The 17,063-nt window shown below is 31.9% G+C and overlaps 1 protein-coding gene across 1 annotated transcript; it reads left to right on the top strand.

Annotated features, from left to right (window-relative positions):
- Positions 1-8,266: 8,266 nt before the first annotated feature.
- LOC18100508 (mitochondrial outer membrane protein porin 4) lies at positions 8,267-15,919 on the top strand. Its single transcript, XM_006381753.3, has 7 exons — positions 8,267-8,505; positions 9,235-9,317; positions 10,024-10,091; positions 11,135-11,245; positions 11,422-11,508; positions 14,020-14,228; positions 15,288-15,919. The coding sequence occupies exons 2-7, from the start codon at positions 9,269-9,271 to the stop codon at positions 15,589-15,591; spliced, it is 828 nt and encodes a 275-aa protein (XP_006381815.1). The 5' UTR covers positions 8,267-8,505; positions 9,235-9,268; the 3' UTR covers positions 15,592-15,919.
- Positions 15,920-17,063: the final 1,144 nt, after the last annotated feature.

Below are 17,063 nucleotides of genomic sequence, written 5' to 3'. Positions count from 1 at the left end.
ATAAATAGATCTCTAAAATGTCCCTTATAATAGCATAAAATCCAAATTTGAAGACAAAATATTAGTGATAAAGCATAAGATACAATTGGGAGAATTGAGATTGAAATGAGATCAATCTTAGTCAAAATAGCAAATCTAAGAGATCTCTACGCTAGATAAGTAATCTTATGTCTTTGAACCTTTAAATACCAGTTGAGCCTTATATATCCTTTCTTTTATAATCATAAAGCATAGCATTACATGCCTTGAAAAGTCCTTCCTTATATATATGCACTAGTTTATATTGGATGGTGTGAGCCTATATATATATATAAAAACAAATAGAAGAAGAAGAAAAAGAACAACCTGTTTGCTTACCATATTCTTTATGATATGGAATCATGAGATAAATGGACATGCTTAACATAACATGAAGCGAGATACTCACTTTCTGAAAGCCAAATAACCAGCTTTTAAAATCCACTCTTTTCTTTCTAAAAAGCCCAATTTATCAGGAAATTCATGATCCATGCAAAGCTTAATTTTGAGCTAAACTTTTTTCTCATAATCAGCGTATACCTTGTCAATTGTGAACCAAATACCCATAAAACTGCATCCTGGTATTGAATGACATGTTTTGCATCTTCGACCAAAGAAGTTTAATCTTCATAAAAATACTTTCAAATTTACATGTCAATGATTTTATTTCAACAATTAGAATTGAATGGATGTGATCGTCAAAATTTTATGGTCAGATATCAAGGCAAGAAAGTCAATTTTCAGACAATAAGTGATCATTGATTGAATTCACAAAGTTCTTGATAAGAATGATGTTAAGGCATGTGAATTGGGTAACTAAACATGGCTAAATTGGGTGATAATGCTTTAATTTGAAAAACAAAATGATGATAAAGTGTGTGAGTCTCGTGGAAGGTGAACAATTAGATTATCCGAGAAGTCCTTGACAAGTGACAATGTGTGTGAGGTCAAGCTAGTTGGAGGAAAATTCAGTTTGAAGAAATCTTTTACAATGATAATAGCATAGAGACCCTCACCACAAATCATAAGTGGTAGAAGAAACATCTAATAATAATGACAATGTCTACAAGCCTTTTTACGGTCATTGGAAAAATAAACACATCTAAAACAACATTGATAATTTCTTATAGAGAAATCCATGATAATAACAATAGTCTGATGGCAATCACAAACTATAAATGGTAGAAGAAATATTTGATAATGGTGTTGATATATGTGTGCCTTTTAATGACTATTTGGAGATTGAACACAACTGATTAGCTAGGAGCAAATTTATTTAAAAGAATATATGACATGAGATGATTTGATGAACTTCTTTATAAGTTGTTAAACGAATACCACACTTGGAAGGTATAATCCATTTAGAAGGAAATATCATGGATGAGAGACAATTTGTCACTTTTCAAAAAACGATTAACAAAACAGAACTTCTTATGGCAAACATAAAAGGAAAATATATGTTGTACAAGGTATAGGTTGTATAATACATAATCACTTAGACAAATGATATACAAGGATAAACTCGAATGGGCTAGTTAGTTAAATGACTGGGAAAGGCTATATCAGAAATAACGAGTTTTCATCATCAACAAGAAAAATGGATTACAAAATAGAGGGAAACCTATATTTATGACAAGGTAAGTGTGCATTCATGTCATCTAACCTATGGTGTTTAGCATTGTTCAATGCTTTATAGAAATTTATAGGTAAAATTCATAGTGGAATCCAATAAAGCTCTAATGAATTTAAGTTTAGCAAAGATTTAGGAAGATCCCTTTAAAATTCAACTCTACCACTTGGAAGTTTTGAACCCTTCTAATCAGGAGGTTTATAATTGAATCCCAACTAAACTCTATAATTAAGGTAGTATTTTTATCCTTCATGGATCTCAAGTTGATCCTATCATTTTCATGTAGATCCCAAGTTAACCTTTCCATTTGTATGGATCCTAAGTTGATCCCATCATTTACATGGATCCCAAGTTGATCCCATCATCTTCATGTAGATCTCAAGTTGATCTTTCTATTTATGTGGATCTCAAATTGATCATTTCATTGTTTGGATCTCAAGTTGATCATTTTATTTACATAGATCCCAAATTGGTCCTTTTATTTTTATGTAACTTATCTCAAGTTTATCATGTCATTTATACGGGTCCCACATGATTCCTTTCATTTACACAAATCCTAAGTTGATCCTTTTATTTTTATCCAACTGATGTCAAGTTGATCAAGTTATGGCATGGATCCCAAGTTGATCCGTTCATTTAATACGGATCTCGAGTTAACCCATTTTTAGATTCTCCATGAGGCTAATTGCCTTTTAAGATCCCTAGTTTATCTTTCTCAAAAGTTCCCAGGTTGACATTTCTCAAAAGATCCCATGTCCATCATTATTAAAGAAAAAAGATCCCAAGTAAATCATTTCTCAAAAGATTCCTAGTCGATCATTTCTCGAAAGATCCATAGTCGATCATCTTTCAAAGATCTCGGTCAATTAATTTTTTAAAAGTTAATCATTCTTCAAGAGATCCCAAGTTGATCATTTTTTATAGATCTCAGATGATCACATTTCAAATCCTTAGTCAATCATTTATCAAAAGATTCAAAGTCAATCATTTCTCAAAAGATTCTTAAGCAATCATCTTTCAAATATCCCTAGTTGATTATTTTTAAACATTCCTAAATCAATCCTTTTTTGATCACTCCTTTTTATTAAAAAAAAAAAATCACTTTCTTATGTTATTATTCTTTATAAACTTAGTGCATGAAGCCAAAAGAAAATAAATTTTTCAATGTTTTTGCACTGTAAGTATTGTAAATAGAAGGTAATTATCATAACCTAAATTTGAACTCATTTGCTCTTGGTTTATTTTTAGGGGGTTAAAAATAGAAATTAGAAAATCAAGGACTGATTTTGATTAAGAGTGTGATTTGTTAATTGTTAAGAAAATCAATGACTATAAAATGTATGGTTGGTTTTCCTAAAGTCTAAGAAAATCAAATCATCGTGATAAATTTTATTCGATTTTTTTTTCTTTTTAAATTTTCTTTTCAAAATCAAATTTCAAAAGCAACAGGGATTAAACTTTTATAACATGTGGGACTATTTTCATATAAATACAAATGCTCATATATAAAATAAATAAATAAAAAGTGGAGGCCCGCTGAAGAAATACACAAATTGAAAAATAAAAAATTACATACCAAAAACCCAATCAACCTAGCATTTAACCCAATTAAACCAACATTTCTCCTCCTTCGATCCTTATTGCCAACCTCTATAAACCACAAAATGTCAACCACCCTCTACTTGCATAAGCAAAATATCGGCCGCTACCATCAAAGATCTAGACCTTCATAAATCACTCATAACCACTACACACTCCCACGTATAAAACAACAATCTACAACCTATACTCACATAAACAAAAATATTAGCCACCGCCCATCAACACCCTAAGAGCATGTTTGGAAATGCGGTGCAAATCGTATTCCCTTAAATTTTGAATTTTTTTTGCTAAAAATTATTTTTTTTTGTGTTTTCAAATCGTTTTGATGTGCTGATATCAAAATAATTTTTAAAAATGAAAAAACATTATTTTGATGCATTTTTAAGCGAAAAACACTTTGAACCGCAACTGCTACTACAATCCCAAACAAGCCCTTAGATCTTCATAGCCATAAAAGGAATCCAAAATACATGGCCACCACCAAAATCCATCAGGTCCTTCCTCTTTAAAAACAATAACTCAATTGTAAATCAGCCCTATAGTGCCCACCATTACTATAGTCAACACTAATTGCTTAATTTCCATTTCTTCTCCAATAGCCATCGAATTAAACACCATTACCAACCACAACAAAAATTTCTAAACATGAACCAAATCACCTTCCTCGACCACACAACATTAAGCCGATATACCACCATAACTACTTCTATATTCACCTATCATAGACATATTTGCATTGCAGCGTTGCAGTTCCCCGCCTTAAACCATTATTACAACTTATGTTTATAACCTAAAAAACTAACCAATTGTCATTTACAACGTTGCCTCCTCCTCTTATAACCACTAGCAACGCCATTAAGACCATCATACACCCATCTTCACCACTGTGAACTTATCACTACCTAGCTTAGTATCACTAAGCAGTCCTTACTGAATTAAACCCATCAACAATCAAGCCATCATCCTTCATCACACTCTATAATAGCCTTTACTAGATTCTTCTCCTTAAAAAAAAACCCAATTCCTTTTTTATGATGTCTCAAAATCCAAGAATATAAATTAAAGATTATGTAGTGTTTGGGATAGTGGTTAATCAATATGTTCACGTACTTGGACTTTTTCTTTTTAATCTAAGGAACTTCAGCTTATAATAAAATTTTTGAGTACCTGCAAAAATAGTCTCAATCAGGGGGGCTTAAAGACCCTCCGATGATAAAGTTAGTATTTTTATGAGATTCTTGAGTTTTAAGTTTGTTAATGCTTTGAAATCTAAGTATTTTTATTTTAAAAGATAAAAAGTTATGAAACTTTTTGTTTTGAAGGTTTCATGATATATTTATAGCTCATGAGTCTTGTCATTTTATAAAGAGGAGGGTCTGAAGTATAATTTCACTCTAATAACATTTAATGAGAGATAAATATCTCTTACATCTGTATTATGTTTAATGGAAATATGATGGGTCCTTGAAAGACTTTTATACACCTAAAAGGTGTAGGAAGATTAGGGTAGGCGTGCCCAATGAGGATGCTCGTTCCCTTGGACATGCCTATGGAGGATGATCATTTTTTTAGGCATGCTCGGGGCTTGGCACACTATCAAACCCAATTGTGGCTAGATCTGGCTAATGCTAGATTGAGTACGCCTTCACTAAGGTGTGCTTGTGTTCTATAAAATTTATACCTGTAAATCTTTTTTGATCAGGTGTTTTTGGTAAAGATATACCGATAAAAACTTGGTTCATCACTTTTATTCTCCAATATGCCAACTTAACCTTAATTTCCTTCACAAAATTTGCCAACAAATCCTAGCTGAATTTTGACGGTTTCAAAGAATTTATGGGAGAAGATTTATTTATGGCTATGTTCGCTTGTGTTTGTTATATGATTTATATAAGGTACGTGAGAAGCACACGCCTTTTAAACCAGGATCTCCAAGTGATGCTAGTTGGTACTGTGTGGATTACACATGCCAACAATGCTTCAAGTCCCTGTATTAGAAAATCTTTGATGTTTTTTGTTATCCCAATGGTCAATTTTGGTTCTATTTTTTTATTTGCTTTATTATTATATTGTAATCCTTGTAATAGTTGACAACAACGACAATAATAATAATAATGAATAAGCATGTGAAGATTAAATTCACGCCTAATGCGTGGATACCCCTAGAAATTTATAATCACTAGGGAATGTTATTTGTATGGAGTGATAAAGAAAATATAATCCCTATTATTAGGATTTTATTGTCCCTTAATTTTCTTTGACTTTTCTATGCATTTTGATTTTATGTATCTTATTTTAATTTCGTGATAGTTTCCTTCTTTAAAAAAATAGTAGGAATATTTTTGTATATAAAAAAGATTTTTTGATTATGTGTTTCTCTATGTTTGTTTGCTTTTCTCATTACTTTTTTAATAATTAAAAGTGAATAAAAACAATTTTTCTAAAAAGTGCACATCAATTTGTGAGTTTATAGGTGCCTTGAAAATACCTTTTTGCCTCACTTTTTTATCCAACAGTAAAACATTATCCTACTAATAAAGTTACTTATGTGGTGATAACATTTAAAAAAACAAAAAAAAAGTTAAAAATATGTAGCATGTTCTTTAATATATGAATATTATTTTCATTTATTTATTTATTTATTTTAGTGAGATTTCATGATAGGAATTATTTAGAATATATTCCTTTATACCATAATGAGTTTTAATTTGGGTCGGGTTAACATTTCTTCAATCTAAACTTTTTTTAAAATTAATGCATCTTTTGATTGTTATAATGGAAATATATTTTTTACTTGAAAACATTTTTTTTAAATAAAAATCCATCATGGTCTTAAAAAAAATTAAAATAAAACACATGTAAAATAAAGTCTCAATATTTTGCATATGATTGAAAAAAAATGATAAATGTGATAAAATGATTTCAAAAATCTATTAAAATTTTGAAAAAACATAAATTTTATTTTAATTGAATACGCATGAGCTTTTTTTTTTCATATTTGATACATAATAATTGGGAAAAAATTGTTAACATTCCTATTAAAACCTATAATATTATTGGAGAACCATGGAAAAATTGAATAATGATTGAAATATAATGTTAAGTTTTTTTTATAGTGCATTTAAATCCAAATAATACACACACACACACAAAGGCCAAGCCCTAGTGCTTGGCCCAATAGACAAAGGGCTAAACATGTGCTGGTTTATGAGCAAAGCCCACACGATTGACCTTCTTTAAAAAAAAATTAATGGGTGAATGACATGTTGCTCACCTTTTTTTTTTTTTAAATAACAACAAGAAATGTGGTTTCTATAAAGATAGATGATGTATCATCTACTTGTTTAGATTTTAACCACCGGAGAGGTGACCGAAAAATCAAGATATATGGTGTTTTGGTCTTAGAAATCTATTTTTAAAACTTTTTTTTTTCACTAAAGAGCATCCAATAAACATTTTTGGTACCTCAATAAACTAATCTATTAACTCAAAACACCTATAAATTTGTTCAAAAAAATAAAATTAAATTGAAAAAAAAAACTCTCTCAACCTCAATCTATTTTCCCGACAAGAAGAAAGTCTAAAAACACCTTAATGCAACTCGTCTCTTCAAATAGACCCCGTTGACACCAAGATTGATCTTTCGCTGTTTTCAATAAGCTTCCCTCTCCTTTTTTAAACTTAAGGGTTGAAAAAAAAATAAAATAAATTTTTAGATCAAAATTAAATTTGAAAAAACTAAAAGAATGTAGAGGATGAGAAAGGAAAGTAGTTGACCAAAAGAAACTTTCTCGTGATAATTTGAGTTTAGTCACCTTATTTTGCACTTTGATCATGTTTTGTTGAGATTTATCTTTTTCTACATATTATAAAGATGTTATGGAAATATATTATAATAAAAACATGTTATGGGATTTTAAAAAATCATTGACAACAAAAAAAAGAAAAAATAATTTTGATATAAGAAAATTGCCTTAAAATATTTTAAATAAAATATGAAGCGGATGATACAATTGAAGTTACGTATTTTTTATATTTGAAAAAAAATCATAAATGTTAAAAAAAAAAAAGCAATGAAATGAACTTATACATTGTTATGAAACCCAGTTTAATTTGATTAGTTAATCCGAGATTAGCTCGACTTAAGTGTAAAGAAAAATCAGTTCAAAGTTGATCTAGTTAACTTGTAATCTGATCAAATTTTAGTTTTTATTTTTTAAAAAAAGTTTTAAATATTATTTTTTAAAATAATTTTTTTAATTGATTTTAGTAATAGGATTCGAATTAGATTTAATAACTATAAATTTACATGGGGTGCCATTTGCCAAGTGTTGTGCGAATCAAAAGAAGGGAATAATTGCATCATCCCAGCCAACTACCCATTTCAATCTTCAAGGTCACCAACATCATTTTATTAAGAAATTACAAGGTTATTCTGTATTATAATAATAATTATTTTTTAAAATAAATTTTATTTAAAAATATATTGAAATAATATTTTTTTTATTTTTAATATCAATACATCAAAACAATTCAAAAATATTAAAAATATTAATTTGAAGAAAAAAATTAAAAAAAAAATTAACTTTTTTAAAATACAAAAGAACAAATTGACTTTAAATCTATTATATGTTAGCAATATTTCATTTTAATTTCTCAACAACCTTTTATAATGATTAAGATATCGTTTGACATTGCGTTTGTAACTGCGTTTCATCAAATTTTGAATTTTTTTTTTTGTTAAAATTGAGTGCGGTTTGTACTTTTTGGATCGTTTTGATGTGCTGATGTCAAAAATAATTTTTAAAAAATAAAAAAACATCATTGGCATGTATTTCTGCACGAAAAGCTATTTGAAAAGCACCCGCAACCACACTGCCAAACACGCTCTAACTTATTATAATATTTGATATTATAATAATAATTATTTTTAAAAATATTTTTTATTTGAAAATATATTAAAGAAACTCTTAATTTATATTTATTTAAAAACCCCTCCTCCAATCGAGATCCACGCCTGTTCTATCTACCTCACCTTTGAGTAACCAAATCTTCGAATTAGTGTCGCGTCTTTGACCTTGGCCTTCCTTTGGTCCCTACGACCGCACCATTCAAATTTTCAAATTTAAATACCACTTCTACTTATTCTTCGGCCATTTCATATATAAGCCGCCGCCTGAATCCGCCACGAGAGCCGCCGAGGTAGTCGGCGATCATCGGCGCTTTCTATTTCATTCCGTTCACTTCTCTCCTTTGTAAGCATCTCCCTTTCTCGTTTATGGATATTCAAATATTGGTTTTAAGGTTCTAGTACATTTTCCTACTCTATTCTGATTTATTTATTATTTTCCCTTTTATTTTTAATTTGATTTTTCACTTGAGCACGGTGTGAAAGAAATTAAATCTAATTAAATCGAATCGATATTTTGTTTTTTTTATTCATTTAATTACATGTATAAACAAGACACAGGAAAGATATTTGATAAATATCCTATTTAATTATTTCTTAAGCTAGGGTTTCTATTATTATTGTTATGGTTTGAAATCAGTGTTTATGTTGATGCCTTGTTACCTTTTTTCTTGTTGCTTGCAAATTATTTTGATCCAGTATGAACCTGCAAATATTTTGCTAGTTGCAAAGAGAACATTTCCGTATGGAGGTTTGCAAAATCCTGCTAGTTGTGTTGGAAACTTCTGTAAAGTGTTATCTATTATAGAGGAGTTTAAGCAGTAGAAACTTAGTCGCAGTACTTAAATGGTCGTGGAAAAGTTGGATCTGATTGCTGTTTATGGCCGTGTCTTTTTGTTTTAAGATATAATTTTTTTCTTTCTCATTTTGATGTTAATGGTGGTTTGTGTACCTAGGTATGTTGATGCAGTGCACGTGTATTTTTCGAGGGCTTCTATCTTTTTTTACTTCCTTTTTAGCTTATAGAAGTCTTCTTTTTGGTCTGTGGCTTATGTGCATTGTTTTGGTTTAACAGGGTATAGTTGGCAATTCATTTGTCCTGATTAAAGATGGGCAGCAAACCAGCTCCATTTTCAGATATTGGCAAAAGAGCCAAAGGTATCTCTTATATAATATGTTTACTCGGAACCATTCGGTCATATGTCTTGAGATACTAGATATACTCATGTATGCTAGCACATGCATGTTTTGATTTGTTCATCTGTGTATATGTGTTAATGCTTAATGGTTTAATATGGTGTTTACTGTTGAAATCAAGTTTGATCAATTTTTATGGTAGGATAGAGAAAGGTACCTTTTCTTATTAAACTGTTGAAGTGGAAATTAATTCCAACCTTTATATATATTACCTTAAGTAACACATTACACCATTTGGGCAGAAAATACCATTGACTATGCCTTTGGACTTCAGGTAGCAATCCTGCCTGTAGAATATTTTAGGTATTGATACTATGAAATGTAATACAACTCATGGTACTAAGCACCTTTGTGTGGAGTACGTATGGAGTTCAGATGTATACTGCTTCCATGGTGGAGCTTCATTGTTATGGATATGACAAATGACCTTGTAACATCAATAGAATCATGTCTAAACCCAAATATTACAGTCAAATGCTTGTCCTGGATGCTCAGATTGTCAGACACTACAAAAGACTTCTCTTGCTACATTCTTTTTCCTTAGTTATAGCAACTTTTCATGTATATTGTCTATCATTGTTAGCTTCTGTGGTAACTGAATTAGGCTTTTCAATTTGGCTATGGATACAAATTCTAATTTCTTGCAAACATTGCTTATCTTATGCAGATCTTCTGACCAAAGATTACAACTATGATCACAAGTTTACCCTGTCAATTCTGAGTTCTACTGGAATGGTACCATTGAATTTTACTTTTCCTTATTTAAGTTGCTAATTTATTTAATTCCTTTCGTAATAACATCTAGCTGTTTAAGGTGGTCGGTCTGGTTATTTTGGATTTTACACCAAAATGCTTTAGCATATGGTTTTACTGAATTAAGAAAGTGAGCTGTTGGGATGGTACCATCTGATTTTACTTGTCATTATCCATGCTGCTAATTTGTTTGGTGCTTTTTGTAATAATATTTAGCTGTATGGGACATGATTTTCTGGTTTATTTCAGATTTGACACCAAATGCTTTAATATACTGTTTTACTTAACTCTCTTGTTATGGAATTGAGCCATTTTAACTATTCACATATTTTGCTTGATTCTATTGTATTTTTTATATGTTATTACTGTAATGATTATGCACTTGTGAGGCATCAGTGTGGGATCAATAAGATTCTAGAATATAGTAGTTCTATTGGATAAAGAATAGTTCAGTGGTCCATCTTTGCAGCTCTCTCTTCTTTCTTTTTTTCCTCAAGGCGCTCAAAATGAACTGAATAAATTACTTTACAATGGGAACTTACTTTGCTTTGAAGAGGTTGGTTATACTTCAATTCAAATCCTATATTCCATCTTTTGGTAGTTTGAGCAAAAGTTTTTTTTTTTTTAATCATAACTCACCAGGTCCTCCCACCTTGGGACCAATTTTTTCTTCAACATCATTAATGTATTTGCATGTATTGAGAAAAAATCCAGATGAATTTTAAGCACACCAGTCATTGAATGCATCTTTGATTTTTGGAGTATTGAAGATAATTGATGAAAGAAATTAGATGAAGTCTGATTGGGCATGCCAGTGGATTGTGCAGAATTAACTTTTCTCTGTGTTAAATACTTAATGTATTTATAGCATGTGGGCATTTAAGGTTGCCATTGTGCTCCTTTTTGTTGGAAAAGGACTTCATTCATGAATAAATTTTGATGTTATTGTTTCTTAAAAAAAGCATTAGAGTTTGAATGATGAGGTTGTGATACTATCTAATTTTATCTTTAAAATGCAAGTGCAGGCCTTTACAGCTACAGGTTTGAAGAAGGATGAAGTTTTTGTTGGTGATATAAATACATTGTACAAGAGCAAAAATACTGTTGTGGATGTGAAAGTTGATACCTATTCTAACGTAAGGAGAGAAGTTCTAGTATTGAATCTGAATTTATGGCTTTTTCACTCACCCAGCTAAAATTAATTTCTTACTCTTGCTATGGTCTTTTGGACATACTGTCAATGCTCCATTATTTGCATTGAAGCATGCCTTGATACCATGCTAATCTGTTTCTATGTGTTACTCTTTGACAGGTGTCTACCAAAGTGACTGTCAATGACATTTTACCCAGCACTAAAGCAGCATTTAGTTTCAAAATACCTGATCACAAGTCTGGCAAGGTCAGTGCATTTTCAATTGTGAAACAAATAAATAAATAAATTGCATGCTGCATGGAACTGTCAGAGATGCATTTGTTTTGGAACTTATTTGTTCCTTGCATGAGTCCCAATATTTTTTGCTTCTTTCAGAATTTGATAATCTTGTCATCACTGTATACTATATAGAGCCTTTTCATGTTGCTTAAAATGGAAAGTCTATCTAGTTGTCATTCATTTGGTCCATAATTGGGTACTGACAGTTTCCTTTTACTTGTTACAAGGAGATGTACCATCCTATTATTTAATGTGATTTGCAACTCAACCAAAAGTTTTAAATAACTAAAGAAGGCATAAAGCTCAATAAAACTAAACAAGCTATTGCTGCTTGTAAAAGATGGTAATATAAGCAAGTGATTGAACTGATCTATTTAATAATACCCTAATCCAGAGTTGTCAAAGGCGAAAGGCACTAAAAGGCGCCAAGCCTGTAAAATGCTCGAGGCACTTGCCCAAATGAGCCAGGGCAATATGCTATAGATTAAAAAAATATATATGTATAATAGTATATTATATTATACAAATCTAAAATATATAGCTTCCCAATTAAGATTAGATCATTAGAAAATCAAAAGAAAATATAAAATACAATAACATAGTCGTATAAAGTTATATTTTTCACCCTTAAAACAAAATAAGATAGTTTAAAGTAGCCAAATAGATTAAAAGGCATACTTAAATATCATCATCATTATTCATTAATTTTCAAAAACATCTTCATTCATGATTTCCTGTTTTGTACTTGTGTTGTTGTTCTCTAACCTTGTTCAACGCAAAGTGTGGCTGATGTTTCTTGTCAAGTGTCCTTCCTTTACCCTAATCTTTGTTTTTTTACAAAAATACCCCCAAGTTGTTTCTTGTTGTAAATTAAAAAATGGACAAAGAGGTCCAAAATTAAATCAGTTAAAAGAAGAAGAAAAATCCAACCTAAAAAGAAGTATTTCATCCAGGCACTCACTTTAACGCCTAATGCCCATTCATAAGGCGCTCGCCTGGGCCACGGTTCATTGAAATTCATCGCTTGAGGCTAATAAAGGCGTTGTGGCCTCGCCTCACTTGAAGCGCCTAGGCGAGCTCCTTATCGCCTCTTGACAATGCTGCTAATCAAATAAATAAATGAAACGTAAAATACCCATTGAACTTGGAGCTTCATAATTGCAGCAGATATAATATTTTTATGATTGTTTTCCCCAATAGAATATGGTTAGTACTAGAATTAAACAAGCAATACCTGCTTGTAGAAGAAGTGGGAAAAAGCAAGGATTAAGCTCAGATCTAACAGTATCCTAGTGAAATAATTAAGTGAAAGGTAAAATTCCCGTTGAACTTAGAGATTCATGATTGCAGCTGTTATGATATTTTGTATCATCATTGTCCTCCAATAGTTATGTTATAAATATGAAAAAAAAAATCATAAGGCAAATTCATCATGAAATCAGTAAACCCTTTTTTTGCTCTAATTGATAAGCACTAACCAGAAACACACGTGCACGCACGCACACACAAAAAAAAAAACAAAAAACCTTCAGCCATGCTTTGATGATTCCTATGATCATGCACATGACAATCTTTCAAACTTTGCCAGATGAGGTTTTTCTTGAAATAAGGAAATTAAGCTTTAAAGATTGGTAATTAAGCAGACATTAAAACACTTGAAATAATGTAAATTAAGTGAGCCATTAACTTGAAAAAGGCCCAAAACATGGTTGGCATGTAAGTTCACTGCCTCCAATGTTCTGAAATGCCAAACAGCAATGATAAGGTTGCAAACTTTTAAACACATGTTTAGCATATTTCAAATCCGAAATTGTGATGATTTTAGTGTTAAAACACTTTTTTAACAACCATGGTTGGTGTGATGCCCAGCAAGGGTTAGATTTTTCAGATAATGTTGCTGAAATAATGCTTTCATTTGAATTTGGAGTGTAAGTTCTTAATATCTATAATAATAATCTGAATGACTTCATCTCCGGGATCCTTCCTTAAAACTTCATGAGATACTATAGAACTGAATTGAGGCAGGCAGGTTAGATAACTCTTATGTGGTAATGACTGCTTGCTTGCCTTCTAGTTCTCTTAAAGTAGGATTTTTTGGTAGTCTGATTCCTATGAATCTGTAGAAAAAAACCATCTATTATATTCATTTAATGAAGTCTGGAATTCCATGTTTTACTTTATTTGTGGCCATAAGAATGAATTACAAAAGTGAAATATTTGTGGCAATATTTCCTTGCGAGTATATGTAACCTCCTTGCTTTAAATTAACTAGATTTACCTGAAAAGATGAACTAGTGGAAAGAAGCACCAATTTTTTTAAAAAAGTTAATTTGGAATAGGTTTAAGATGTTGGTAGAACATGATAACTAAGAAAATTTCATTACATTTCATTTTGTTGCAGAAACACTTGCTAATCGTGGATAACCTTAGGAAATGGTTTGCTGAAAATCTGACTTATTCTTGTCTGTTGTGCCTCAGCTGGATGTGCAATACTTTCATCATCATGCAGCCATCGAGTCCAGCATTGGCCTCAATCCAAATCCTCTTTTGGATTTCTCAGCTGCAATTGGAAGCAGTAATCTTAGTTTGGGCGGTGAAGTTGGATTTGATACAGCTTCCTCTTCGTTTATCAAGTATAATGCTGGGATTGGCTTGAACAAGCCAGATTTCTCTGCTGCACTTTTACTGTAAGCATACAGGAAGCTTGATATCTCTGTATAAAAGAGTATTTATTCTTTCTCCTGTTTTAATATTTTATATGTTGTGCCTTTTTGTCTTAAAAGGTATTTGCATTTTTGTAAAATTTGCCAAATTGTTATTTGCTAAGAAATATGGACACCTAATTAGCTGTGAGCATTTCTGGATACGTCAGATCCTGCATGGCCTGCATGGTACTTGTGACATGTGAGAGTGAACAGAGTGCTTAACACTATGTTAAACAAGTCAGAGTGGTGCCTAGCTGTTTCGTATTTTCACTTTTTAGATTGGCACTTCTGTTTTTTTAGGCTCATATCGGCAGGCTGTTTTTTGCAATGCCTTTCAATATTTGTTACCCATGCAAAAAAGTTTTTGTTTCTGCTGCCAAGCTGAGTAATCTCCATATAAAGACAATGAATATTCTTAAAATGCAGCAGTTACTGTTTTTAGATGTTTTTGTAGTATCTCAGGTACTTGTTCTTTTTCAGTATATATTCTTGTGGTAGTCTTTTTAAGTCATTAAATTAACATTATGAAAATGCCTTGAGGACTTTGAGTTTTTACATGCAAACCTTGTGCAGGTTGATCCTGAAAGCAAGAATTATAATGCATTAGATTACTGAATCAGAGCTGAATGGGACCGTAGGTTATATTAGTCCTGACTAAGTGTTAAACATTCTGTTGATATTCATGCAACTGGAGACTTGTAGTCATGATGAGTAATCACTTTCTATTCACCGTATCGTTATTAAATGCATCCCTGGTTTTCGAAACATTTATGGTGCTTGAACGATAAACATTTGTTCCATAAAATCCTCTTTCACATGGATTCTGACTTGATTCTTAGTGAGTTCAATGAGATCTTGGAAATCATAACTCATCAGAAGCAGCTAATTATGCTTCATAGGTATTAGGGGTTATTATTGTTATTTTCATTTGAAAGATGCATCACTTGTTTGTGCTTCTTTGTATTGATAATGATTGCTATTTGTTGGTTTAAAGTTCTGCATTGACTCACCTTTAAATTGGAACTCATCTTTGCTATGTAGGACGGACAAAGGACAAACTCTCAAGGCATCTTATGTTCATTCAGTGAATCCCTTCCATTCAGTTGCTGCTGAAATGACTCACAGGTTTTCCTCCCTTGAAAACAGTTTTACCATTGGAAGTTCTCATGCAGTGGATCCATTTACAGTGGTAAAAACGCGATTCTCTGATAATGGCAAGGCTGCAATGCTATACCAACATGAATGGAGACCCAAGTCGCTGATAACCTTTTCGGCTGAGTATGACTCGAAGGCCACCCATGCAGCAAACCCAAAGTATGGTATTGCTCTCGCTCTGAAGCCATGAATGTGAAATCACTTTCTATTCTGCTCAGCCACTTGAATTCAAGAACACTTGTATCGTTTTATATATTTTTTTTTCCCTGAGCCCAAGGAAGATTAAGTTCTTACCACAACATATTGGTAAACCAAAAGATAAAGTCAATGATGAAAGGTTCTCAAGTAGTGCTTGGGAGATTGATTGAACCCAATTTTGATAAACTGTTGAAAAAATCACGAGATCATAATACCATTTTTTGCAGTTGAATTTCCAATGCTATAGAGCACGGATGCATCATCTCCCTGGATATTTCAACTTTATGATGTCTAATGGAAATTGGAATGTATGTTTTTTATCCTTTGTGGCCGGTTGATTCACTGCCTTGATAGTTACTGGTTTGTCTGTGTTGTCTTTGTATTCTTTATCGGTAAGCATGTATGCGTATGATTGCCTTAATCCTTACTATCTACTCTTTCCTCTACCTGATCTGGAAGAGGACTAGGTAGCTACATGATTTGGATCCTTCCCTTCTCTGGTCTTGTAGAGACCAGGCGTTTGCTTAAATCGCTTGAATGGAAATCGAAAACAAAACACTCTTCATTAGTATTTGAAATGTACTTTCGATCACTGGGATTTAAAGTTATTTTAAATTATGCAAATTCGAATTTTCACTAACCACCAGTACGTACGTGATTTATTTGGAATCTCTGGCGGCTTAATGCACAATTTATCAAAGCACCTATAATCTCAGTCTCTGCTCAGCTTCGCTGCTGGAATCAGTCCAAGGTGTGCGGTTAGGAGACAGGAATTCTGTGGCCATTTTTTTGCATAAAATAAATAGTACTGGTCATAGCAATCTCCAATTTAAGAACAAAAATAAAGTTTCAAGCACACGGATAATGTGGATAGGTGCTGGTAGAACATAAAATCCCTTTTCTTCATTTGGTTTTTAGTTGCCAACATTTATGCAATGGGTTTTCGTATAAATCATCCAATGAAGCTATGATTTTAGACTTAGTGGAGTGGCTAAACTTGACCATTAGTCCATGATTCTTCATGCAAAACAAGTCTGTTGCTTTGATAGGGGCTTTCCACATATAGTAGGAGAATAATGTGAGTAGTTGAAAAATGTGTGAGAGGGGAGCACAAATAAGGAAAAGGTTCTAGCTTGGTTTGCTCTGCTTTATGTTTGGAGTCCTGCGAGGACTTTGTTTTTGTGTTGTGTTCTTTTTGTTTATCCTTAACTTATCTTGAGATCCGAGATATTTATAGATCTTGATTATGTCAGCTTACCTTGTGGAGCGTGGAGAGTGGTGTTGCAGGTATCTCAAATGAGTGTAGTAATAATGGAGAGAGATCTTGGTCAAGTATTATTGGTAAAGAGGTTGATGCTCGTCATTAGTTATGATGCCAAGCTTTCCATGGCTGTAATCTTAGGCTGGTGAAGTGATTAGCTTGACCACTGGTCCAAAAGCTTTCCTGCAAAATAAGTTTCTTGT

This window comes from Populus trichocarpa, chromosome 6 (assembly GCF_000002775.5).
Source record: "Populus trichocarpa isolate Nisqually-1 chromosome 6, P.trichocarpa_v4.1, whole genome shotgun sequence".
Taxonomy (NCBI): Eukaryota; Viridiplantae; Streptophyta; class Magnoliopsida; order Malpighiales; family Salicaceae; genus Populus; species Populus trichocarpa.
The sequence above is the reverse complement of the archived record's forward strand: the minus strand, read 5'-3'. Positions and strand labels throughout refer to the sequence as shown.